Source organism: Phocoena sinus, chromosome 5 (genome assembly GCF_008692025.1).
Source record: "Phocoena sinus isolate mPhoSin1 chromosome 5, mPhoSin1.pri, whole genome shotgun sequence".
NCBI classification, from domain to species: Eukaryota; Metazoa; Chordata; class Mammalia; order Artiodactyla; family Phocoenidae; genus Phocoena; species Phocoena sinus.
The window spans coordinates 31,234,037-31,261,268 of NC_045767.1; the positions used below are offsets into that span (position 1 = coordinate 31,234,037).

The window sequence follows — 27,232 nt, forward strand, 5'->3', positions numbered from 1 at the left end:
ATCTTTTTCCTGGGTCCCTGTCTCTTTTCTCACCGCTGTCTTTCGCCATAGTCCAGACAAAGCCATCTCTTGCCACCAGATTTATAGGTCTTTTCCAGTTTCCCAGCAGAAAAGTCTTGCTGTCTTCCCCTCTTACTAGGCCTGTAAGGGCTTCACATTTTCATATAGGCTTAATGTATTCGCATCTCCTGTGTTCATCCATTCCTCCAACATGGATGTACTGAACAATTATTATGTGTTAAGTTATAGTGGAGAGCGGGTGGGAAATCCGGTCGCCAAGTAAAATACAGAAGCCTCAATCAAATTTGAATTTCAGATAAACAACCCATCATTTTTCATGTGATATGTCCATTCAATGTTTGGGATACACTTAATTAAAAATTATTGGTTGTTTATCCGAAATTAAATTTTAGCTGGGTGTCTTGTATTTTTGTTTGCCAAATCTGGCAATCCTGATGGGGGTGACGGAAGAGGAACCAAAAAATTCTCCCTTAGGTGGAAATTAGTGCAGCGGAGAAAGCAAAGTAAGATAATGGGTGGGCATAGGGAGTGGTGGTGTGTGGTGGTGGGTATTCCAGGCAACCCCTGTAATAAGGGGACAGTTGCTCCAAGGCTGAGAAGATGAGAGAGTAAATCCCTGGATATCAGAGGGAAGGTGGTCCGCGGGAGAGAAGCCCAAATGCAAAGACTGTGGGCCAACTCCTGCCTAGCATCTTGAAACAAAGAGTTCAATGTGGCTGGAGTGGCAGAAGGTGAGGTCAGAGAAGCAAGGGCCAGACCTTGCAGGGGCCCTTATTCCGAGTGCGATGGGACAGCCTTGGAGAGAACTGAGTGAAGGAATTATAAGTTGAGGAATTATAAGTTGACTTGCTGTTAGGAGAATGGTGGAGGCCAGTGGGTGGCACGGAGGTGGGTTAGGAGGTCCCTAGGGTCAGCCTCTGCCCCCGCACCAACTGTGGCTCCCCTGGCCCCTCAGCAGCCTCTGCCCCAGATCAGTCCTCCGCTCTCAACCCCACACACACTACCTTCCTTGGCAGAGTCCAGTGGTGGATTTTAACTCCACAATGGCGTCTCCATTATGAAGTCTCGCCGTACGTTGACTTGACTGAATACTGATGTGCTCCTTCCCTGCTTTTAAAGGTTTCTGGTTCATCGTGTCTTCTAATAATTATATAATTTTATGGTTTAAACTAATGCTGTTTGATAGAAACATAAAGCAACTCCAAATACAAGCCACATATGTAAATGTGAATTTTCTAGTAACCACATTTTTTAGGTGTTTAAAGAGCAGGTAATATTAATTTTAATAATATGTTTTATTTAACTGAATATATCTAAAACTACCATTTCAACATCATATAAATTAATATTTTAAGGTTAATAGTATTCACATTATTAATGAGACATTTTACATTGTTTTTTTACAACTGAGTCTTCAAAATCGTATTTTATGCTTACATCACATCTCAAAAACTAGCCTTATTTCCAGTGCTAGTGGTACCATATTGGACAACACAAGTTTAAACTCTGCTCATTTTCAGGGTTCATCCCATACCACAGTCTTTATGGCATGGAAACAGGGCGGGGGGTGGTCAGAGAGAAGTGGGACAATTGCCTAGGGAGCAAACGGGATCAAATAATGTGGGATTGAGAACATTTTTCCATTGAAATTCTAAATACATTGGTGCTAGACATCTGTAAACAACAACAACGAATAAATTACCAATTTATGGTTTAGCTAGTGTAAAAATCTAATACGGACTACTCTGATTCCATTATGGCTGTGTGGCTTAATTTTTGGTGTTTGTTTCCAACTTGTCCTTCTACTTTGTGCTATTTAATGCCAGGTTGTACAGTTCTCAATGTATTGAACTATAACATCATCAGAGATTTGCTTCTTATTGAATGCAGTGGTTGACAATCTCCAATATACAAGTGGGTTGTGCTTTTGATTTTACATTATATATATCTATATATATATATATATAGATATATAGACAACATATATAGAAAAAAACTGATGCATTAGTTCAGTGGGTCAACCCACACAAACTCATGTAAAAAGGTGGAGCTAAGCTGTAATATTATTAGAGTAAACTGGATCTCCCTTAAGTCAAATTTCTTAAACTAGGGGTGTGTACCCCTGGGAGTTCATGGAAGTGGACTGGAGTACAAAAAGACAAAGGATTTATTTAGAGCATTAATAACACTTGAGGTTTGGGGCAAGGATTCTCATTTTATAGTTTTGTGTGGTAAAATGCTACATTTCTAGACATTTCAAGGTAAAATATGTTGGTCATTTTCTACCTCCTACCTTCGCCCAAGTTTCTATTCATCCTCCCTGGCATTAGGGGACTAGGGTGGAAGACTAAACTAAATGAACTAGAGAGGGGGAAAATAAATATGAATGGAGAGCAGAAACTCCATTTTCCTGACTCTTCCCCAGATAGTTCTAACTGGAAGTCCCTGTGGGCACCTCACTGCCTTCAGAGAATCTTCCTCTACCAAGGGTTATCTACCCAATAGCTACCAGAGCCTCTGAGGCTCTGAAGCCTCATACAGCGTCACCCGACTCCCCACCATGACTACCTGCAGGAGAGAAATGGCTGGCGGCCGGTTCTGCTCACCACTTAGGCCACTGAGATCCTTCTATGCGCTGTCACAGTCAGGAAGAAAGGCCCAGTCCACCCAATGCTTTAGAGAGGTATCAGTGACCAATGCTGCCTGTTTTTAGTCTTTATTTTATTACACACAGGCACCAACGCCACCAACTCCAGTGGTAGGAGAACAACCTTAAGACTGATACCATGTTATGTTCAATATCATTCATTTCATCTGCTGCTGTTTCATGTTCCTTGTACAGTAGTCCCCAGCCCCATCCGCAGGGAATACGTTCTAAGACCCCCAGTGGATGCCTGAAACCGAGGAGGGTACTAAGCCCTATATATACTATGCTTTTTCCTATATGTACATACTTATGATGAAGTTCAATTTAGAAATTAGGGGCAGTAAGAGAACGTCTGAATTGGCCCATATTTGGGGCCATTATTAAATAAAATAAGAATTATATAAACACAAGCACTGTGATACCACAACGGTCGATCAGATAACTTAGTGGCTACTAAAGGACTAACGGGCAGGATGCGCTGGACAAAGGGACGATTCACGTCCTGGATGGGATGCAGCAGAATGCACCAGATGTCATCAAGCTACTTGAAACAGCACACAGTTTAGAACTTATGAATTGTTTGTTTCTGTAATTTTCCATTTGATATTTTCAGACCTTGGTTGACCATGGGTAACTGAAACCAAGGAAAGCAAAACAGAGGATAAGGGGGAACAAATGTAGTTCTGTTTAGATGAGTTCTCCCTGAAAATGGAGTACTTAAAGGAAACAAAGCTATATTGACAAGGTGAATGTAAAATTATACTATGCTAAAAATTTAAAGCTGTAACCCTTTGTGATTGAAGTGACAGGGAGCAGTATTACTGCTAAATGGCCTGTTTCTCTTTAGCACTCAATTTTGTAGGAAAATGACATTCCTTTCTATTGTTAAGTATTCTTTCAAGATGCCCCTGAATAGCAGTAACTAAAATAACTGTAAAAGCCTTGGGTGATGTTTTACATTAGAGTTCTAAAGAGTGTTTGGTTTAAAAAAAAAAGAAAGAAAGAAAGAAAGAAAGTAAGCAGCGTTATCCTTCTTAAAAGTCAGTTCAGGGGCTTCCCTGGTGGCGCAGTGGTTGAGAGTCTGCCTGCTAATGCAGGGGACACGTGGTTCGAGCCCTGGTCTGGGAGGATCCCACATGCCGCGGAGCAACTAGGCCTGTGAGCCACAACTACTGAGCCTGCGTGTCTGGAGCCTGTGCTCTGCAACAGGAGAGGCCGTGATAGTGAGAGGCCCGCGCACCGCAATGAGGAGTGGCCCCTGCTTGCCACAACTAGAGAAAGCCCTCGCACAGAAACTAAGACCCAACACAGCAAAAATAAATAAAATAAATTAATAAACTCCTACTCCCAACATCTTCTTTAAAAAAAAAAAAAAAGTCAGTTCAACTTATTTTTAGCTTAAATACACTAGGAATAGCCCTAGAATTTAAAGCGTAAGAGAGAAAACTCTATCAATCTACCTGTAGTTAAGATGTTAGCTGCTAGTTTGCTTCACTGCTGTCTTTGGAATGTCCTTAGTAGTTGTGAATATGAGATGCATTCAGAACTAGATGAATAGATTATCCGGTAAACATGGGACTAGTTCCCACATGCACAAAACCCAATTCCCATTTTTTTGGTCTATACTTCTCTGATATATTTCTCTGTATATGTACTTTTTTACTATATTACGTAGTAAAGTAATATCATTGTAACTTTGTTTGAAGAGGCCTCATGATATTTTGTCCTCATATACCAGAAAATATTAATATGACATACGCTTGATTCTTCATTAAGACTTCCCTTTGATTTCTATTTATTATGCCTCTTTATGAAGTGCAAGAAAACTTTGCTCAAAGAAAAAAGTTCCATCTCAATTAGATGTCCTCTTAAGGTATTTATGTAGATATCTCTTTTCTCACTCAAAGAAAAGCTCTCTGGGCACAGGTACCTGTCATGTCTATTTCATCTTTATATCTCATGCAACACTCTGCTCAGAATAAAACATATAGTAAATTTTCACTAAACGTTAGTTGAATGAATTAATGCCTTCCAGAATCCCACTGCTTGGCCTTGGTACTCAAAGTTGTACAGCATTTCATCTGTAACATTCCTTTAACACAACCTGGGAAACTAAATTTGAATAATAACAGTATGTTCCATAACCTCTTAATCTGAGTTTGAATATATTTCTCTTGTTGTAACTTTTTACAAAGGTAAAATGTTACGAGCCATGTTTCCTTTTTATCTTCCCTTGATTCATTCAGGAAACAGCCTTATTCACTTTTTAGCTTTTTTTGTGGGGGGGGGGTGGTACACGGGCCTCTCACTGTTGTGGCCTCTCCCGTTGCGGAGCACAGGCTCCAGACGCGCAGGCTCAGCGGCCATGGCTCACGGGCCCAGCCGCTCCGTGGTATGTGGGATCTTCGCGGACCGGGGTATGGCAGGCGGACTCTCAACCACTGCGCCACTAGGGAAGCCCCACCTTTTAGCTTTAAAATCTCGCTACATACCTATGTAACCTTACAAGTGATAAACGTAAAACGGCCCCAGTAAATTCTCATTTGTGCTTATTAAAATGGCCACAGGGACTTCCCTGTGGAAGTACCACAACTACTAAGCCCATGTACCACAACTACTGAGCCTGTGCGCCTAGAGCCCATGCTCCGCAACAAGCAAAGCCACTGCAATGAGAAGCCATTTCTCTAGTTGCAACTAGAGAAAGCCCGCACGCAGCAACGAAGACCCAATGCAGCCAAAAATAAATAAATAAAAAAAATAAAATAGCCACAAAAGTAATTAAAATTGTGATATCCAATGCTGATGAAGTTGTGAAAAAGTAACAGAGTGGATGCCTAGAAAAGCAGATAAATCTCAGATCCCTTTTGGAAAGCAACTTAGAAATATTTACATAGATGTTTATTTTAATTTACCTTTAATAGCAAAAATTGGAAACAACCTAAGTATTCAGCAATTTGGGACAGCTTAAACAAATGATCACACCTGACTTTGATAGATGATAAACGATTCACAAGACAATCACAAATACTGTGTAAAAACAAACGTGTGGTATAAAATAATAAAAAATCGGAACGTCAAACTATGTAAGAAGCTTACAATTGCTTGAAATATGAAAGTATAAATTTAAACGACTAGAAGGAAACAGGACAAAATGAAAACAGTTATGATAGAGTGATGGGATTATGGGTGCAATTTTTTGTTTCCTTTTACATTAAAAGATTATTTTAACAAAATATAAAATCAAAGGGAAAAAAAGGATCAAGTTTTAGTCCCTCGATGTTCATATTTTAAGAAGGATGTTGTGCAGACACCTAAGCAACATTTGTCTTCCTTGCTTCAAAATCTCAGCATGTATTTTGTCTGGTTCCAGGGGCTTAACCATTTTTTTAAAAAAATAATTCTGGCTACCATAGTTATTCTTTGAAAGTCTAAACAAAGTTTGTATTGTTCCCTGGCAGCATCTCGTTTGCATTAAACCATGAGTTACGATATTAGTGCCTCCTGGTGTAAGTTTTTTGAAGAAAACAGACTCGATAACTCTTTTTCTGGTTGCATAGTAAATGACAGTCCTCTTTCAGGATGTATTCAATTTCCATTGGAGTTCTTACCCTTGGTTATGTACAAATGGCTTATCAAAATTTTCTTATAATAGCCATCGTTATTGTAAGTCAACATTTTTGCTATTTTATCGAGGAAAGAGCAAATGATTATAGTGTAACATTATGTAGGAAGCAGAATTTCTTCCATGAGTTAAGACTTTAACAATTACAATAATCCAGTATAAGAGAAAAACATTTTTCGCTCTTCTAGAAAGACACTATTAACTTCACATCGCTTAGTTTATCTGGTAGGTGAACAAAAATCATCTTTATAGAAGTTACATTTAATTCAGGTCTGTATACATTCTGGAAGGTCATTTATAAATGGGGAGTATAAACCAAACGATAATAAGGATAGAAATATTCTTCATCAACTCTCCCAGTTTCGAGATGCATTCATTCATTCAGCAACACGTCATTGTACTAAAAGCACAACCTCTTAACGCAGAGTTGTGTACATCTGGAAAAATTACCTCTCTGTGCCTTAGTTTCTCCATCTATTAAATATAGATAGAGATAGTACTTACCTTATAGACATTTGTGAGAATTAAGTGAGTTAATGAATACAAAGCTACTGGAACTTAAGAAATGTTGCTGTTTTACTAATGTAGGTGTTCTTGAAGGTGAGAGCACAAATACTAAAATGGCACAATTTCTGCCCTCCAGACCACCTAGAAAACATTCTTAAAAAATCAACTTGGTTTGCCGTTAGCCTAAAACTGCTCTAAAAAATAAAGTCAATTTTTTTAAATCAACTAAGTAGCAACTTTTTTTTTTTTTTTTTTTTTTTTGCTGTTCGCGGGCCTCTCACTGCCGTGGCCCCTCCCGCCACGGAGCACAGGCGCCGGACGCGCAGGCCCAGCGGCCACGGCCCACGGACCCAGCCGCTCCGCGGCACACGGGATCCTCCCGGACCGGGGCACGAACCCGCACCCCCTGCATCGGCGGGCGGACCCTCAACCACTACGCCACCAGGGAAACCGCTAAGCAGCAACTTTTTAACCCTCAGGGGAAAGAAACTTGCCAAGAAGTTGAAGCACATAATAAATGGCTTTGGGAATGTTTTTAAATGAAAATGAAATTCTAGTTGCTCTGCGTTTGAGCTACACGGAAGTATTAAAAGCTACACTTTCTTTCTTCTCCCAATTTTACCGAGATACATTGGACACATGACATTGAATTAGTTTTAGGTGTACAACATAATGGTTTGATACATGTATATACTGTGAAATGATTACCACAATAAGTTTAGTTAACATCCATCATCTCACATGGTTACACTTTTTTTTTTTCCTTGTGGTAAGAACTTTTAAGATCTACTCTCTTAACAGCTTTCAAATATACCATACAGTATTGTTAACTACAGTCGTCATGCAGAATATCTTTCCTTTGCTTTTGAGCGCAAGAGACTTCCGCTTTGGAAAACAATTGCTGGTTCAGAGTCTAGAAAGATTGATATACATCATCATCTTTCTGAAATGGAAAATCCTTCTAGCTAATAGCCATCATCTTTTTCTCAAATGCCTATCAGTCAATATGACAATGAAAACCACAACTCCTAATGTTTATTTTAATTATATTTACAGTGAAACTGGAAAGAGAAATCAAAGCCATTTTTACTTTTGTGTCAAATGTGTCTAAATGAGTTAAGTAGATGTTCAAAGGTGTGTATATTCTTCAAGATTTAGGTTTGGAGATGCTCATTTGTTTAAGTCTAATAAATAGAATGATTTAGTCTCTATTTTCCTGAGCTGATGAATCATTTGAAAGTTCTCCATCAAGAAAGTCTTAAATTTTCAGATGTCTTTTACTCATTCAACAAATATTGTACCTAGCATATACCTAGCTATATGTACCTAGCGTCATGCTAGATATTCATTTCCATTGGCAATTTGCTTTCACTTTCTCAGTGGAGAAAAAACTCAACACAAGGAAATAAGCCCTCTTGTATCCTCGGTCCCTAGCACATAGAATTTTGGACCAAACAAGCTAACTTGTGTAACTAGTCTAACATACTATGTACTTCTTGAGCATTATTGGATGGTTATATCCTCTAATGAGCTATGTAATGTGTTGATTTTGTCTGTTTTATTTAGTAGTATCTATTTTATATTTTGAGGGTGAACCCGGGTTGCCTGGAGCAGTAGGACAGAATGGAATACCAGGGCCAAAGGTTAGTACAAAGAAAACCAAGCAGAATCATTTGAGGCATGAGTTTTCATGAGATTGTAAGCTGTTACACTTTTTTTATATTCCACTGGTTTTACTTGGATGGAATTTTTTGTCAGTAATATAATACACTATAGTATAAAAGTTTGTGACTAAAGAACAAGTGATGTTTGTGATTAGCATTAAAAATGCAGAGAAACAGTGTAGGATATGTCTAAATTTTTATTTCTGAGATACTTAAATAACATGAGAAAGCCTGTGTTTCAAATGTGACTTTGTCATTTTACCACTTAATGAACATATTACAACATAGGCCACGTCCATACTGCCAACATTTGCATAATTTTTACAAGATGTACTAAAGATGTTCACAGTGCCACTGTGACTTTTCCTCAAGATTTGGCCACCTCCAAGGCTTACACAACCTAACCAGTTAATCAAATGAAGAGCATAATAAAAATGTGGCATGTTTGAAATTTAAAAATGGATGTAGTCTGAATTACTAAGTAGGGAAAAAATGTAATAGAGTTTTTTTGGGGGGTTCCAAATTTCCTTTGTTTTTGAAGAACAAATTAATCTTAAATATAAAAAGATTGGTGACAGTTTAGTTTAAGCCAAATAGGCAGACAAATCCCAAGTCCTTTGATGAGTGACCATCCCTTGAAGTACAAAACTAATGTCTAATCCCATCAGCTGTGCTGGTGTGTATCCATAGCCACAGATGCTTGTCAGCTGATTTTACAGATCACATTGCTATTGACAGGAGCCTAGGACAGACCTAAAATTTATAGACCTGTCTTTTGTCCTGCAGGAGAGGAAAGAAAATATTCCTTCTGGGACGACAGCCATTTTCCTGTCTTCTTCCCTCTCTTGCTCCATGCTAAAATGCCAAATGATAGGAGTTAATGCTTAATATATGTTCTCAGTACTATTCTTCTGTTGCCTAGCGACCATCAGGATGGCTGCTGAGCAGTGAAAGGTAACCAGAAATTCAGAAAGCCAAAGGGTCAGGCGGAGTTTCAGGGAGTGAAAAGAGTGTTGCCTTCAAACAGACTTCTTGAGTGAATTATAATTTTAAAAAACACAATAACCACCTTAAAAATCATTTTTAAAGTAGTCTGATCTTATTGCAACACTTTCTCAAGCTTTTCTTAAGAGGAATATTATCATAATGTGTGTGATTTGCTTTAGATTTATTCTCTGACTCTGTCCCCTGTCCCTTCCTGGGTAAAGTGAAAATGAGATTCTTTTCAGAACACAATTTTGCATTTTAGTCCTTGTACTGTCATGGTCATCATTTTGAGTAAAGACATCTCTCCTAAACTCACTTAGAGTCTGCCCCAATATAGTATCTTTTCTGAAAAAAACTAATGCCTCCTAAAGTACACCTAACTTGGAACGTAGTGGTTAACAACAGATTGAAGAGAGTTCATGACATTGTGAAGGGGTCCAAGTCCAGGCCTTAGTCACATCAGGGGAAGACAGATTAGAGAATTACACTGGTACTCTGACCCCTGAAATAATCCGTGCACCAGGGGCTGCTTTGAATGGAAGATTTCATTGAAGGATGTAAGTAAATAAACTCACCTTACTGAGTCTGAGTTTGAGCAGAATAAAGCGTCATAATCCCAAAAGCCTCTTGAGACGTTGAATTGCCACAACATTTTTCTCCTTAGTGCCCTAAAAGCCGGGTTTTGGCTGATCATCTTAAATATCTTTCTTTAGTCCTCGAAAGCAAAGAATTAAAATTACATTTGCTATTGATATCCATACTCAGTGCTCCAGGAAACTCGTCTTAACCTTTTGTTTTTATAGAGCAACTATATATTGCCAAAATAGAAAATGTCATGTATAATTTATCTATTGATAGTATGTTCAATATCTGATTTTGTTTAGTGTTGATTGATTAGGTGTTTTATAATTTAATATGTCACTCAATCTTTGTTCTTTTGGCCAGGGACAACCTGGAGAACGAGGAGAAAAGGTGAGAATGATTCTGCTGATTTTTATTTTTTTTTCCCCAAAGAGGTACCAAACTGAACTGTATTTGTGTGTGGTTGGATAGACAGATACAGGTATACAAGCATACCTTGGAGATATTGCAGGCTCTGTTCCAGATCACTGCAATAAAGTGAACATTGCAATAAAATGAATCACACGAATTTTTCGGTTTCCCAGTGCATATAAAAGTTACGTTTACGCTATACTGTAGTCAGTTAAGTGTTCAATAGCATTATGTCTAAAACACAACGTGCCTGCCTTAATTGAAAAATGATGCTGTTAGAAAAATGGCACCCTTAGACTTGGTTGACACATGGTTGCCACAAATCTTCAATCTGTAAAGAATGCAGTAGTATATTTGAAGTACAATAAAGCAAAGCACAATAAAACAAGGTATGCTTAGTTATATAGATGTAGATAGATATAATGACCACTGTTTTTTCAAACTGCTAATTAGTGGAAGGAGAAAATAGTGTAATTCTTATATATGTACAGAAGTTTGGGTAAAAAAGATTTAAAGAAATGGAGGAGAAGGGTGCAAATTTAAACATTCTATGTCAGGCTTTTAAATGACTTTCAAAAGTCCCTAGGCCTGCAAAATTTTTGTTCTACCTATTTGCTAATGCCACTCCAGTACTTTTCTAAGCATCCTCTCTCTCTCTACTACTTCTGAGGTCAGTAGGTTAAAGGGATACAGATGTTTACCTGCAGCAAATACACTGAAAGTTGTCCCAAAAAGAATTCCCATAAAACCCAAAAAGAGAAGCAAAAGGAGAAGCAGAGTGCATATGTTAAATTTCTCTTAGACAAACATCCTTCCTTACTGCTTTGGGGGAGTTCTCATGCTATGTCCTTTACCAGTGTTTGAGAAGTATGCCGTCTCTGCAGGCAACTACCAAGATACCACATAATGCCCTTCATAAGTGATACGATCTTTCTGACAAATCAGTGTCATCACCACTAATCCCAAAAGAAGTACATCTACAGATCCAGCAAGCTTCATGAACGTAACTGTAGTTTTGAGCTGTATTTTACAACTGTATTCTTGTAAAACAAAAATAAGAAGACATTTATTTAAATGGAAGGAGAGCAGAGCAGAGAGGCAACTCAGTCAAACCCTTCACTTCATGGCCACTCTGAACCAGTTTTCCTAATAAGAAAGTTTGTTTTGTTCGTTTTGTTATTTAATAAAGGGATTTCCAAGCAATTTTTAAAAGTGTGCTAATGAGCTGTCTATCAAAGATCCCCCATAACTTATGATCAGTATATTTATTTGGCTTCCAACCAGTTCATGGTAATTAACCTGAAATGAATTAGTCATCAGATGACTCTTTTGTGTAGCAATTAAGGAGGGAAAAGGAGCAGTGCCAGCACCATTCCAGGGACTCATCAGATAAAGCTGCTCGGGCTCCCAGGCTGCCGTGCTGTCCCCGTCACCATAAAAGAATGCCTGAGCGGGATAGCCTCATGCTTATCTGAAACAAGAAAAGAAAGTGAAGAGAAAAGGTTAAACTCTCCCTCCTTCGCCACCCCTCCTTCTCCCAGGGAAAGCATTATCAGTAGCTTCTCTCTTATTTTACGGAAAATTTTAAATGATACAAGAGTGACCTCTTACGCAGCTGGACAGAAGGGTATTCCAGCTTACGGAATGTATGAACAATAATGCATTGTTATTGCTAATGATTATCATTAACAGCTTATGATGTGTCAGATACTGTCCCAGTTGCTTTAGACGCAGTAATTGTTTATTTCTTATGACCCCATAAAACATTCTTGCCCTGACGTTGCACATGAGAAATTTGATGTAAAGAGAATTTCATTTGCCCAGTAGGGCCTGGACCTGGGCTCGAACTCTCTGGCTCCAAAATCCATGATGTTTCCACTAGAGCATTCTATAAGACTTAAAGAATTTAGAATTTAAGAAAGCAAAGCATGGATTATAGACAAATGACTTTTTTCCTAAAGCACTGCTTGTGGGTAGAAAGATATCAGTGAGGGAATAGGCATAGGAGCTCTCAAAAATAACAAAGGAAGCATAAACTCCCCAATTTATTTTACTATAATTTTTTTAAATTTTCTAATAAGATATAAAACATTTATTTCTCAAATGCAAAACACTTAGGCCCAGATAACTCAATGTTATCTGGGTGCAGCAGTTTTGAGGGCTGGGTCATGCACTTTGAGGGCCTGGAGATTTGAGATGCGTAGAATTCACAGATTGAAGGGAAAGGAGAAGGCAGGACTCCAGGTGGCAGGAGTGGGACAAGGAAGGAGACAGAAAGGGTAAGGCACACGGCATACTGAGGGAGTCAGGAGAAAGCCTTTGTTAGAGTGACTCTTTGAGCAGAGAAAAGAGAAAGAGTTAGGGTGGCCAGAATAGGCTATTAGTGCCAGAATAAGCTATTAGAAGTCAGAGAAATTACCTTCTGTTATTATCGTGGAGTAGCTTAAAACTATTTAGCCATGTTCATTGTAATAAAATTTATTTGGACTAGTTGATATCAGGCAGCTGGTCAAGTAAAGTACATTAGCTCTGTAGAACATTTACAACAGATTTTAATACATAGTGCCAATGAAAGGAAACTTAAAATAATGAAAAGTACTCTTTGCTGAATGTCACCAATATATTTTACATGTATTGCTTTTTTCCCCTCCTAGGGAGATGCTGGAGAGAATGGCCCCAAAGGTGATACAGGTGAAAAGGTACAGTGTTGCGAAATATGAAAGAGTATGTGTATGAGCAAGAATATTTCATGTACATGAAAATGGGAGATCAGAGATAATTCTACACAATTAGAAAACTTTTAAATATTTAATGCATAAAAGGTGATTATTCCACCAGCTCCTAGCTACAAATTTAAATATTTTAAAAGTAAAACGCTATGTCAAAAATTCTAGAAAATGCGTAATTGGGTTTCTAGTAATATGACTTTCAAGACAAAAAGAAACACACCACTATTTATGTGTAAATGGAGCACTCCCTTTATACACAGAGATATAAAAATAGAGTTCCTAAAGTGATTCCATTTGTCCCGATTTTAGGATAGAAGATTGCAGAGGATTCGGAGGGGATGTAAGAGTTTGATAATCAGCTAAAGTCAGTTGATTAGAGCCTCTCATGCAGTCTTGAAAATTTGCTTCAACTTGAAATCTACTAGATCCAGATATTTTGTCAGCCTTTGTATTCTCTCTCTCTCTTTTTTTTTTTTTCTTTTTTGGCCTTTAAACCATTATTAGCACTTATATTGCGGTGGTCTTTTGTTCATCTTCCTACCTCCTGTCTTTTTTTCCTCAGTCTATCGAAGTTTTTGCTTGGATTCTTACTTCACACACGTCTCTGACATAGGAAGGAAATTTTTATTTCATTTGTGCTGTATGTTAAGAATTAAGAAAAAGATCTTTTAAGAAACTAAAAATGGAATAGTCAGATTTAATTTAAATCAGGCTAATTGATGAAACAAAGAATGATTCATTTAGGCTTGTAGTTGAGAATAAGAATACTCTACTTTGAAAATTATTATGGTACAGATGGACAATTGTTAGTCATAAAAACATACCCATAAAGTAAAGAGAAATTTGTCTTCCTCATTCTTATAAATATTAATATAAATATGGCATGAGTGGTAGGGAGAAATTAATGGTAGGAATAAATGAATGTCACTGAGTAGCAACTGTGTTTGTATTCAAAAGGGAGTCTAGAAATTAGAGTGGACTCTCAGTTTCTTGTAGACCAGGGTTTCTCAGCCTCTGCACTACTGACATTTTGGGCTGGATAATCCTTCTTGAGGGAGCTGTCAGATGTCTAGCCTCGTTCCTGGCCTCTGCCCAGCGGATGCCAGTAGCATCTCCGAGTTGTGACAACCAACACTCTCTCCAGAGGTTGCCAATTGTCCACTGGGGAACAAAATCATCCCTCCCTGAGAACCACTGCTGTAAACCCATTTTATTTATCTGTCAGATTTAGGTATCCTGCTGCAATCCACCATGACATGAGTATGTTTAATATTAATGGGACCAGTGATATACCTCTATGACTTCTTGAAGTCAAAATTAAAAACTCTAGGTATATAAACATAGATATTTTATTTACCTTTGTTGTGTTTGCTTAAAAGCAGGAGTCAGCAAACTTTTCCTGTAAAGGGCCAGAAAATAAATATTTTAGGTTTTGTGGGCCATATGGCGTCTGTCACAACTACTCAACCCTGTCATCGTAGCATGACAGCAGCCATAGACAATATGTATACATATGAGAGTGGCTCTATTCCAATAAAGCTTTATTTCTGGACACTGAAATTTTAATTTCATATGGTTTTCAAATGTCATGAAATATTATTCTTTTTATAATTTTGTTAACCGTTAAAAATGTGAAAACCACTCTTAGCTCTTGGGCCACACAAAAACAGGTGGCTAGCTGGATTTGGCGCTCGGGCCATAGTTGCCAACCTCTGTTTAAAGAAAGGAAATCTTCTAAACAGAGAGCAGTTTCTCCAAGTGAAAACCATTTATTATGCCAAGTCTGAGCTACGCCTATGTGGATTTATGTAGAGAATTTTAATCTTTAGAATATGTATTTTTAGAGCTTAATTTTTGAATGTAGGCCAATAGTTTCTTTAATCACACATTTTTAAAATTTAATATTGCAATAGTAAAGCAACATTTTTTTCTTTGTAAAAGCTAAATTCATCTCAAAGGAATACGGTTCTTATTTTTTATATTAACACAAATCATTTACCATGCTGACTCACACATAGTAAACTCTCAATAAATGTTAGCTTTCTTACCACATGGAAATGGAAATCAACTAGATGGGTTATTTTTCTTTTTTATCAAAAAGTTTTATTAGTCAACTGAAATTAAGTTTGAGAAATGCTTCAGTTAAAACAGAAATCATTTCTATAAATTTTCAGTGAGTCTAAACAGGGGATTATAAATAGGAATCTGTAACATATAATACGTAATCTGACCTGTAGCATTCATCCCCAAGAATGCTGTAATTGGAATATAATTTTTGATGTGTTTTTTAAACATTTCCTGCTTCTGTCACATAATTTGTTTCCAGCATGTTAGAAACACTCTTCTCATGGCCTTTGGGTTCAGTATGTGAAACTCATTCATCATTTACCAAGTTTGAGATGTAAAATCAAAAAAATGCTTCTTTTCTGCCATTGATGTAGTAAATTACGTCATTGGCGATTCACTTTAATAGGATTTTTTTCCTTGTGATCCATCTAGGTGCTTTTGGATGGTAAAGCAATCTAAGCCTTTCCAGACTGGTCATCTGGAAATGCTGTGGGACTGTAAAAACCTCTGGGCTGGGTTTTCTCTGTGGCCAGAAGCTACGATGAACTCTAGAATTAAGAATGACCTGCCAGAGACTGGTTTTAATCATGTGTGGAGTTACTACGGGAAGGTTATGTTCTGCTCTTTGGAGTGTTAATCCCACCAACTAATGTAGAAATGCATTTCTTATCTATTATCCCAGCACTTGAAAGTAAGTGTTGGTGCAGACCACTGAATGGTTCCATCATGCCACTCTATTATTCACAACCTTATCTGTTCGTTTAGAAATTTCACATTCTTTCTTTTTTTGTTTTCTGAGCATTTTTTAAAGACTTTTTTATTTTATATTGCAGTATAACCAATTAACAATGTTGTGATAGTTTCAGGTGCACAGCAAAGTGACTCAGCCATACTTATACATGTATCCATTCTCCCCCAGACTCCCCTCCCATCCAGGCTGCCACGTAACATTGAACAGAATTCCCTGTGCTCTACAGTGGGTCCTCGTTGGTTATCTGTTTTCAATATAGCAGGAAGCTTCACTTTCTTGGTATTGTCTGTCTGTATCTTCATTTTTCTTTTCTCCCCCAATCTCCATTTCTATAAATAACCTGCCTTCTTACTTTACACCTGCAGAGCATCTTTGATTTGCATCCTCAGAGCCTTTTCAGAAGCGACACCCATATTTGGAGCCACCCACCAAATTGCCTTTTCTTAAGATCACATAGGAAGGCTTTTCTTTTGGGCATAGGGCCTTCTCCAATTTAGCACATATGATGCTTCCCTTAGCTTAGAATACTCTTCTCTGTCCACCTCCACCTCCTCACGTTCTCATCCTATTCCTGTCTACCGAGACCTTGGATTTATTAAGTCATTTCCATGGGGTAGCCTTTCAGTCTCCCCTGGACTGTCTCTGTTACCCTCTATGTGCTCCCAGAGCACTCTCTATGATCCCTTTCATAACCCTTATCACAATTTATTGTAATTCCTTGTTTAATTGGGCATCCAGCTCACTGGAAAGGAAAAAATAAACAAACAAAAAACTATAAGTTACCAAACTGTTCTATTCCCAACACCAATCCAATTTCCTGGCATGTAATAGGAAGATAATAAATATTTATTGAATGAAAAACCTTAAAAAAATTTTTTTTTTCTACTTTCACCTGCTTCTTATTTTCGTTGAATGGTAGAACGTTTTCCTGTACCATGCATTTGTTTATCACGTCTTCTGTGGTGACACAAAATTTCCCAACATGACAATTTCTTCCTATCCCAGACTTTTTTGTACGTGGAAAGAAAGAAAAAGAAAGTATCTTTTATGCATTCAATCAATAATATTTTTGAATACATGTATTTGTGTACATATACACTATATACATATATACAAATGGGTACAGTAGTCCTTCGGTATCTCCAGGAGATTGGTTCCAGGATCCCTGCAAATACCAAAATCCTAGCATGTCCCTTATATAAAACGGGCTAGTATTTGCATATAACCTATGCGCATACTCCCATATTCAATTGACCCTTAAATAATGTGGGGCTTAGGAGTGCTGGGACTCTGCCAGTTGAAATCAAGGTATAATTTACAAAAGGCCCTCCTTATACATGGTTCCTTCACATCCCCGTTTTCTCCATATCGTGGTTCCCCATCCGCCGACTTCAACCAACTGCAGATCATGTGGTACTGTAATATTTACTGTTGAAAAAACATTCACATATAAGTGGACCTTTGCAGTTCAAGCCTGTGTTGTTTAAGGGTCAGCTGTACTATAAAGCTTCTCTAGATTACTTATGATACCCAATACTATGTAAACAGTTGCCAGGCACACAGAAATTTAAGTTTTGCTCTTTGGAATTTTCAGGAATTATTTTCTCAAAAGATTTTTAGTCCAAGGTTGGGTGAGTCTGCAGATGCAGAACCCAGGGATATGGAAGGGTGACTATATCGTAAGCACAGGACAAGGGCAGGGTTTGAAACAGCATTGTTCGCTTTATCGCCCTAGCTCCTAGTATCCCTGCATCCAGAACATGGTTGGCACATAATAGATGCTCAATAAATATTTATTGAATGAATTAATGACTGCTAGAAATATCACCACATTCACTTTATTTATCCACATAGACTTTAGTAACACATACATATAATTATATACCAGATGTTGTGCTTGAAAATAATCACAGCCAAAAACAAAAATTCTGTACTTGAATGGTCAATAGCAAAGTCAAATTCATTTACCTCAAATATCTTCTCAAAGTATTTTTTGCTTTATGATTTACCCTGTGGAAACTTTTATTTTCAAACCAACTGATTTGTGAAGCTAAGGGTATACTTAGAGAGACACAGTTGGGTTTCTTTTCCTACTTTAATCCTGTATTCATTTTCACTTTTAGAGGAATGAGGATTATAAACACTGACTTTTATTTTCACTACTTGCAGCATTATCCTTTAAAATGTTTAACTTAGGAATGTCTTCCAGCAATTGCCTTGCCACTTAAAAGTTATAAAAATTCCTTGAGATTTCACAGTTCTAATTTTTGAAAAGAAAGTTGATATATCAGTCATAGTTGTCCATCAAATGAAACTGCTCCAGTTTCCACAAATAAACCAGGCTTCCTGAAAACTGTCCTTTCCTTCCCATCCACTTTTTCTGAGAACTAAATCTAGTCCTTATTCTCGTTAGTGGATTATCCAGTCACTTTCCATTAAAACACTGGGGGAAAAAAGTGTTTAAACTACAGTTAATACAAGCAACTTTCTTTTATTTATAAGTTTACTACAACCATTGTGCCCTGTTGCCAAAATGAGATAAACCAATAATTCTTTTCTTATTCCAATAAAAAGAACATGGCAATAGAATTCAGGAAGTCCAAAATTCACTTAGGCTCAAGTTGCTTCAATTTGCTCATCTATTGAGTAAAAATAGTAATATCTGCCCTATCTCCTGGGAGTCTTGTGAGGTATAAATAAGATGAAAAAGGGGACTTAGAAAAGTCAAAATTGCTTTTATGAATACAAAGGTCTCATTGTGCAAAATACTGATTCATTGGTGTTGATGGCTTTCAGACAGACTTGATTTAGTGGAAACAGAAATAAGTATTATTTTGTTAGCCACATTTATTTCGCTGCCCACTCGGAACTCAATTGATTATTAGTGATGGGGAAAAGAAACCAGTATCATTTTACAATAAGACAGTATTTGGTATCCTGTTCTATATGTTTTGTCATGTTTTAATTTTTCCTTGAGTAGTAGCCATTACAGATGTCAAAGAAACTCGTATGTTTCCTCAAATGAGTTAATTTATTATTTCCTCCTCCTTCTTAAGCTTTGTTTTTCTTCCCAAAGGTTTTTTTTTGATTCTTGACTGCTTGCTGAAAATATTCTTTCTTAGATTTGTTCATTTATTCACCATATACGTATCCAGCATATTTTATTCAGACACTGAATAAAAATAGACCCTGAACCTGCCCACAGGTGGCTGATCATCTAATGGAGGGACGAGCAAAGAATAGGCAGAAAACATATATACATAATCCATATGCAGTGAGCTTGCAGGACTTGAACAGGTGCTGCAGAGTGAGATGTGGATGTGAGGGGCATGTGTCTAGGTTGTTCAGTGAGGGGTTGAGGCAAAGCCACTTAAGACCTGAACAAAGATAACTGCCAGCTGTGGGGAGAAGAGAGAGAAGCTGAGGGAGAGGGGCAAGTACCTCAGGTGTAGAGGCCTGAGGTGTATCTCCGTCTCTAAACGACATTGATGAGCAACTCTCTAAACCTAGAACGAGGAAGTAGACCCCTAGAGCTCTGTGAGCCCTTACACAGATAGGACAGCTGAGGAAACCTCAGTATGTGCCGTCCTCCTTGTGGCTGTTTCTGTTTTCTCAAATGACTATGTTTTCTCCCTTTTATTTTCCTTGTAGCATGTTTTTGGGACAGAGGACTAGAAGGAACTGGAAAATCTAGGCCCTTGTCTGACCTCGTATCAGAAATAAGCAGCCACCCTCCGTGCTATCTCCTGTTAGCCCCTACCTGTGTATTTAGAGCACATTTGCCTTAAGAATGTAGTCACACTCAGTGAAATCTGGATGTAATACAATGCCTTTCAGAAAACCAGATTCTGTCTCAAGATTTTCTCTCAGATCTTCCTTGTGTCCCTGTCACCCACAAGTCATCCATCATCCTGTAACTTTCCGGTGACTGCGTTACAATGAAATAAGTGTAGAGCTAGAAAAAAACGTGCTGGTCATAGCGGTGACGGTGCTTCATGAGGAAAACAAACTGACCGGCGGCATGGCCTTTTCCAGCTCAACGTCATTACCCTTTGACTTCATCTGTTGAACCCTGACTTTCTGAAGACTGAAAGGGTCAGGGAACTCTAGTAAATGATAGCCAGTGACATTAATAAATTCCTGAAATAGAGAAAACTGAAATTCCAGATCCACTAATATATCGCTTTAGAATACAATTTTAGCACTGTATCAAGGGAAGAGATCCATATTTATATATTTATATTTATTTCAAGGAATGTAGTCCTTATGTATTTTGCAAAGTAAACCCGTGTTTTTAGAAAGTATATTGTTTATCTTGGAAATTACTGACATCTTAGCCATGTTGATACAAAATCTTAGGGAGCATGGTTCGGCCCATTGGTCATGGGGTTTCCTTAGGCGCTCCTGTAGATAACAGCTCTCTGTGTGTTTGTGTGTTTCCTGTTCCCATCACTTGTAGAATAATCTCTCATGCGTTTCATTTTAGGGTGACCCTGGATCGTCCGCTGCAGGAGTTAAGGTAACTATAGCCTTGCAAGTGTTTGTGCCCCAGGAGTTACAGCTTTGACTTTTATAAGTCTCTTGTTTCCCTTCCCTTTTACCAACTTCGATGGTTCTAACTCTGTTCCTATACTACTGCAATAATCAGCTTCTAGACACAACACGGAGTATCTGCTAGAAATCTCTGATAAAGACTTAAACAAGAGGTCTTGCCTTTTCTTCCCTTTCTGATTGATTTTTATGGAAATGTGGATTGGTATGTGAGCTTTAGGTATATTTACAGCAAAAAAAAAAAAAAAATGTTCATATGTCTGGTAAGATGTAGAACAAAAGAATAAAGTGAATGAAATGCATGTGTCATCGGGGAGGCTGAAAGTGTCCAAGGGCCTAAGGCTTTTGGAAAATTCTTATAGGGCTGCCCTTTTCATCTTTGATTTTCTTTGGCCAGGGAGAGCCCGGAGAATCTGGTCGTCCAGGGCAAAAGGTAAATCCCTGTTCTGGTGTGTTCTTTGTACTGTCTTATAGTCACCATTTGACTATGTTTGCTATCACTGTATAATATGAGAACAATTACTGAAAATGATGCCATTTTCATGCCTTATATGCAGAGTGTTTTTGAGTGTTTTTCATTTTAAAAGGGTTGATGCTGACCATAGTAGAAGTACAAACATAATCTGGACGTGTAAAAGGATGCTTCATGAACTAAAGTCAGCATATACTGAGCTGTTTGAGACTAACAAAGATCTGCTGGGTTGGAATGCCAACAACCTATCTTGCATGTTTAAAAATACTCTGCATGTTTCTATCTTTTATGAGAAGAAATGAATATTTACTGAACTGTCTCAATAGGGAATGACGGACAGTTCTTTTAAAATTATATTCTTTTCCTCTCATTTCAAATACTTCCCTGCTGATAACTTTTTTTTGTGAATAATATCTACCTAAGCAGTGAATGTTACATTGTAAAAGAGGTTTGTTCATGAACTAAGTTTTAATTAGAGACAGTAACCAAACCACTTTAACCGATCTAACGTTAATTTTTTTTATCATTTGTGCTTCACTTCAGTGATAAATTATAGGACATGCAATGAATATGTTTATTCTCATTTGAGTCTGAAGCAGGAAACGACTGTTCATAGTTTATCGTCTGAGCATCTGGATATCAATGCCCAGTGCAGATTTTAGATTTTTAGATAACAGACGTGGCTAACAAGTAAACATGAATTCCACATTATGATAAATCTCTGAGATCATGACTCTGCCTTTGTCTAGCAGTAGTTAATGTTATAGAAAAAATAATATGAATAGACATAGAATATACTTCATTATTATAAAGAGAAAGAGAGAATAAATCCCATTGTAGTCCTTTGGAACCTTAGAACATAACATAAAAAAATATTCCCACATTCTTGAAGTTATTGAGAGGATCACTGCTTTGTTTAAACACTTCAGATTAAAGTGTTTTTTGAGAAGGTCTTTCACATTCTTTTAACATTTCCCTAATTGAAAAATAGATTTTCTTGAAATTAAAAATCTAAGAGTAATGATTCATTAGACCCAATTTCAGGTAAAGTTGAGACTTTTCCAAAGAGCCCAGCATAACTCTGCAAATTTTGCTCTTCAGTGCCTAAGATTTCCTAATGATTCTTTATGTAAGAAATTTGAAATTAGTGATATCCCAGAGATCCATGGTCTGCTTTGGTTTGAAAGAGCATCTAATTTTCTCAGATGATCTCATTTTAAGTCCCTCAGTCTTTAAAAATTAAAAGCTAAATTTAAACTGCTCTCCAAAACTGTGATAAGTTAAAAGAATTATCTGCAAAACTGTTATGGCTTTTTAAAAAACAAAACAAGTCTGCTATAATTTCATATAGGTTCCACTGTTTTCAGAGTGGAAGACAATTGGTTAATAAAATATTGCTTTATCATGATTATTTAAAAATACATTTTAGATTCATTTCTGGAAGTTTATAGGTTTACCTATGGAAACATTGGCTTTTCTTTGTATTTCATTCAAAACCTGTTTTAAATTATATTGAGAGAAGTGGATTCTACCTGAACAGATATGTGTATGAATATTACAACCCATCTGAATGAAAATGTGCCCTGAAAAGAACAGTATCTTTTTCATTAATATTTAGGCCAGATTCTACCCGTTGACGCAATCTCACTTTCCCACAATATTTATGACTTCCTTGTCTAATATCTGGATTTGGCAATACTTACCCCAACACTGATTTAAAAGTAGAGTGTTTCCATTCTTGCTGGTTGCTTAGATTGGAAAATGACAAACAGAACTGAGTACAGAATCCATTCAAGGAATCTTCCACGACATTTTCCTCACCATTGCAGAACTTTGTTGTGGGTTCGTGGGTACTTAAGCTCCTGCATTAGGGACATTCCCAGAAAAGTAGAGGATATCCTGCTAGGATTAAAGTGCATTGATTAGCTCTCCACTGTCTGGTATTTTGCAGTATGAAAGTTTGTTATTTAGAGTAGCATTCATAATAGGGAATGAGCAGGAGAGTGTGTGATTGATATGTGAGTTAGGGTATATATGTTTGTAAAGTGAGTGTGTGTTTCATCACATAATTTTTTCCTTCCTAACTTCACATTCAATGGCATTGGTGGTATAGTGTGAGCATAGCTGCCTTCCTAACTTCTCCACATCTTTTTAAAATATATTTTTTAGTTTTAATGGGGTAAAAATACATTTTTGCCCATTGTAAGGGACTGGCACAGTTGAACTGTATCTAGAAACATAGGGCACTGTCACAGGGACATGGGGTGAAAGCAGAGAACTGACTTTAACAGTAGACAAGGGTCTCCGATAATGGAGAATAAAGAGTGAAAGGGAAAGAAAAAAGAAAACCAGAAGCATAACATATCAGTGTAAAGTGTAATATACTTGGGCAAGAAGTCTTTGAATGGAATAACGAACCGATTCTTAATTATGACCTAGATCTGAACTTGGGCTGTGCGTGCCCAAGAACTCAGCTCAGAGAAGCTCTGAGTCAAGAAATAGGCAAGCATGGAGAAATTAACTGAAAACTGTCTCTTAATTAAAAGATAAACATTCATGGTATAAGGACAGAACATTTATATAGGAAGAAATATCTTCCTAAAAATGCTGAGATGTTTCACAAAGGGTAACATTAAATGTTTTATAATCCTTCATTCTGTGAACTTTTAAGTAGACATAAATTTTGAAAGGTCAAAATCCAAGAGTATGAAATATGAATTCCTAAAAGATTTGTTCATTAAAAAGTACATTTATAACCTATATACTTACATATATATGCATATGATGTAGGGAAGAGCTAAGTGCTCAAACTCTCTGTAAGTATCCAATCTACATTATAAAATAATCCATAATGTTTTATACATCTTTCTCATTGTGAGAAACATGGATGTGTCTATGTATGTGCATGTGTATATAAATATCTTACTTTAAAGTAGTCATCAGATCCTTTTAATTTGACCCTTCCCCTTGAGGGAAGGGTCTAGTAAAAACTTCTTTGAGGAAACAGTGTTACAACCTATATGTTTCCACACATGTCTTAAATAGGATGTCTTGAGTTTTGGGGGCTTTTCGGAAACAATACAAAACTATCAATATGTCACCAATATGTTTACTTTTATTGGTTGTATATTCTACTGCAACTTACTGTGTTTTCAAGGGCCTTATACTTTTTTCTTAGTAAAAGAGAATCTTCACTGAAATATGGATAAGCTCTTTTTACTAGAGCTTCCTAAAGTTATTGACTAAAGGGAAATGGGGGGAAAAAAAGAAAATCAAATGTATAATGTATCTATGTAAAGTTTAATCTACTTGGACAAGTTTCTTTGAATGAAATATCAAATTCTTAATAATCATTCTTTCTTCTCTGGCTTAATCTCATCTTAGTCTTTTTGTTCACAATGCAAACTTTCACTCAGGTAGTTTCAGAAAGAATAGCTTTTCTTTTGCATTCCTGAAGCACCTTTGACCTAAACCATCAGGAAAGTCATTTTCCTTTCTATGTCTAACCATACAGCTTAATATAAACAGTATCTGAAGTCATTTTGTGATAATACCAGAGCAAATTATAGCCCTCCATAATTTGAAAGTAATAATATTAAAGATGAAATGTCTGGTTGTTCTTAGTAGATTTTCCTTGGAATAAGGGTCGTTCAAGCATTTAGATTAAAGAAGTGCCTTCTACCACTTTTATCTTTAGTTTGATGCTTCTATCTCTTTTGGTATAGTTGTCATAACACTGACTCACCATCATGAAATGATGTGACACTTTTACCTTCAAATGTTATTTTCTACAATATTTAGTCACCTCAGTCCAACACAGGATGGACTTTCATTTTCTCTAGTAATTCTTTTATGCTTCTTTAGTGGAATTCAGGAGATTTTCTAAGCAATATAACTTCTTGTCACTATACTTTGTGCTTAAAATAATGTAAACAATTATGTGAAAATGAGAAGATTTAGCTTGACTCCAGTGTGCTCACCCAAAATGTACCACTTAATCTCAAACCTGTATTCAGAAGCAGCTGCCTGGTACCATTAGCCCTCAATTGCTAAGCAGGGTTACCCAGACTCAACAATTGTCTGATATACGGGCTGGAGTTAAGTATAATCTTAACCACGCATTTATCTTCTCATCATTCAGGAATGGAAAAGAAACCTTGTTATACTTTTAGGTGAATGAGACTTTTAATGTATATTGTTTTGATATGACCATCTGTTCATACAGCCAACTCTTGATTATCTGAGGTAAGAGAGCCCTGGAATAGGATGCATTATTTAAATGTACGTAATCCTCATTTCAGCAAATAGATTCAGCCTCCTCAACAAATCATTGACCAGGGAGTAATAAAACACAGGAATTCCTTCTCCTTTTATTTCTCTTTCTCACCTTCTGGTAGTGATGACAACGAGCAGTGAACTGGCAGCAGCAGGGAAAATCCAGAAAAATCTGCAAAATGGTCAACCAGTCCCTGAATCAAGAGTTGACTGAACTGTATAATCTCACCAAATATCTTGAAACTAGACAGTATATATATTAGACATATATATACATACAGCAAGAATTCAGCTGGGAGCATTTGCCATGTTTTTCTCAGATACTGTGCCTGAGTGAATACTGTTCTATAATGCTGTGTGATTTTCCTATGTAGGGTGAACCAGGGCTTCCTGGGCTTCCTGGACTTCCGGGGATAAAGGTAAATACTGCACTGACAGTCTTGGCTTCATAGAAATGTAACTGTGAGAGTCATAAAAATGAAAAAAGCTAAAAATATAGTGCTGTTCTTTAAATACTCACCAGCCATTTCAACCAATTAAATTTTTACATTAAAAATGAAGCACAGGTAACAGAAATAGATTTACAGGCATAGAAAACAAACTTAGGGTTACCAAAGGGGAAAGGGGGGGAAAGGATAGATTAGGAGTTTGGGACTAACAGATACATACTACTACATATAAAATAGATAATCAACAAGGTTCTACTGTATAGCACAGGGAACTATACTCAAGATCCTGTAATAAGCTATAATGGAAAAGAATCTGAAAAAGAACATATATATATACATGTATATGTATAATATATACATAAATATATATATATGTATGAAACTGAATCACTCTGCTGTACACCTGAAACTAACACAACATTGTAAATCAACTCTACTCCAATAAAAAAAAAATGAAGCATGGGTATTTCTAAAGTTTGCCATGGCTATCTGGACTGTATATTCCACTATATAACCTACTATGCCCCTTAAATAAATGTAAAAGTCATTTCATTTGAAGTCATAGGAATTCTTTAAAAGTCTACAATGTCTCTCTTCACATTTAAATTTTACTCTTAAGATCCTATCAGATTTTGACCAGAATTAAAATCTTAACATCCCCTTAAATGTAATATCCAGGCAGCTGTTTTTGTGATTCACCCATTATAATAATCTTTCCAAAGTTTTTTTTTTTTTATTAATTTATTTATTTGTGGCTGTGTTGCGTCTTCGTTGCTGTGTGCGGGCTTTCTCTAGTTGCGGAGACCAGAGGCTATTCTTTGTTGTGGTGTGCAGGCTTCTCACTGCAGTGGCTTCTCTTGTTGTGGAACACAGGCTCTAGGCACGCAGGCTTCAGTAGTTGTGGCACATGGGCTCAGTAGTTGTGGCTTGCGGGCTCTAGAGCTTAGGCTCAGTAGTTGTGGTGCACGGGTGCAGTTGCTCTGCGGCATGTGGGATCTTCCCAGACTAGAGCTCGAACCTGTGTCGCCTGCACTGGCAGGTGGATTCCCAACCACTGCGCCACCAGGGAAGTCCTTCCAATGTGTTTTGTGCTTCTACTTCCTGTTAATAATTCTCACTGCAAAGTACAAATATTACTAAGCTTTATTGACCTACATACTATTCCCATAAAATTTGTATGTCTTTTGAAATAACTGCTTAAAGCTTAGCTTGAAAACATTGTTTTACATGTTTTTAAATTGTCTAAAAATATTAACAAACATTTTTTTTAGTTGTTTAAAATTTTTTACATGGCAACTGACAAGGCTTAAAATTTCTAGTGTCTTAGCTGTAGTGCTCCCTTAAAATCAGCTTCTTATTTTAAAGTTTTTTCTTTTAATTCTAGAACTGTTTGATAACATAATGCAAGTAGATTTTTCTTTACATTGTTCTCATCATATAGAATTTTGAATTAATCTCTAGAGTACATTAGATGATTCTAAAATTAATATTCCTAGT

The 27,232-nt window shown here is 37.0% G+C and overlaps 1 protein-coding gene across 6 annotated transcripts in view; it reads left to right on the forward strand.

The window, feature by feature from the left end:
• COL25A1 (collagen type XXV alpha 1 chain) overlaps positions 1-27,232 on the forward strand; it is a 478,322-nt gene that overhangs the window by 385,439 nt on the left and 65,651 nt on the right. For 5 of the 6 annotated variants that reach the window (XM_032633191.1, XM_032633192.1, XM_032633196.1 and 2 more), the window contains 6 exons: positions 8,387-8,440; positions 10,394-10,420; positions 13,096-13,140; positions 20,475-20,507; positions 20,937-20,972; positions 25,661-25,705. In XM_032633191.1, the coding sequence (XP_032489082.1) occupies positions 8,387-8,440; positions 10,394-10,420; positions 13,096-13,140; positions 20,475-20,507; positions 20,937-20,972; positions 25,661-25,705 (240 nt within the window). The remainder of the gene's footprint in view (positions 1-8,386; positions 8,441-10,393; positions 10,421-13,095; positions 13,141-20,474; positions 20,508-20,936; positions 20,973-25,660; positions 25,706-27,232) is intronic. The other variant, XM_032633195.1, reaches the window with a different exon arrangement.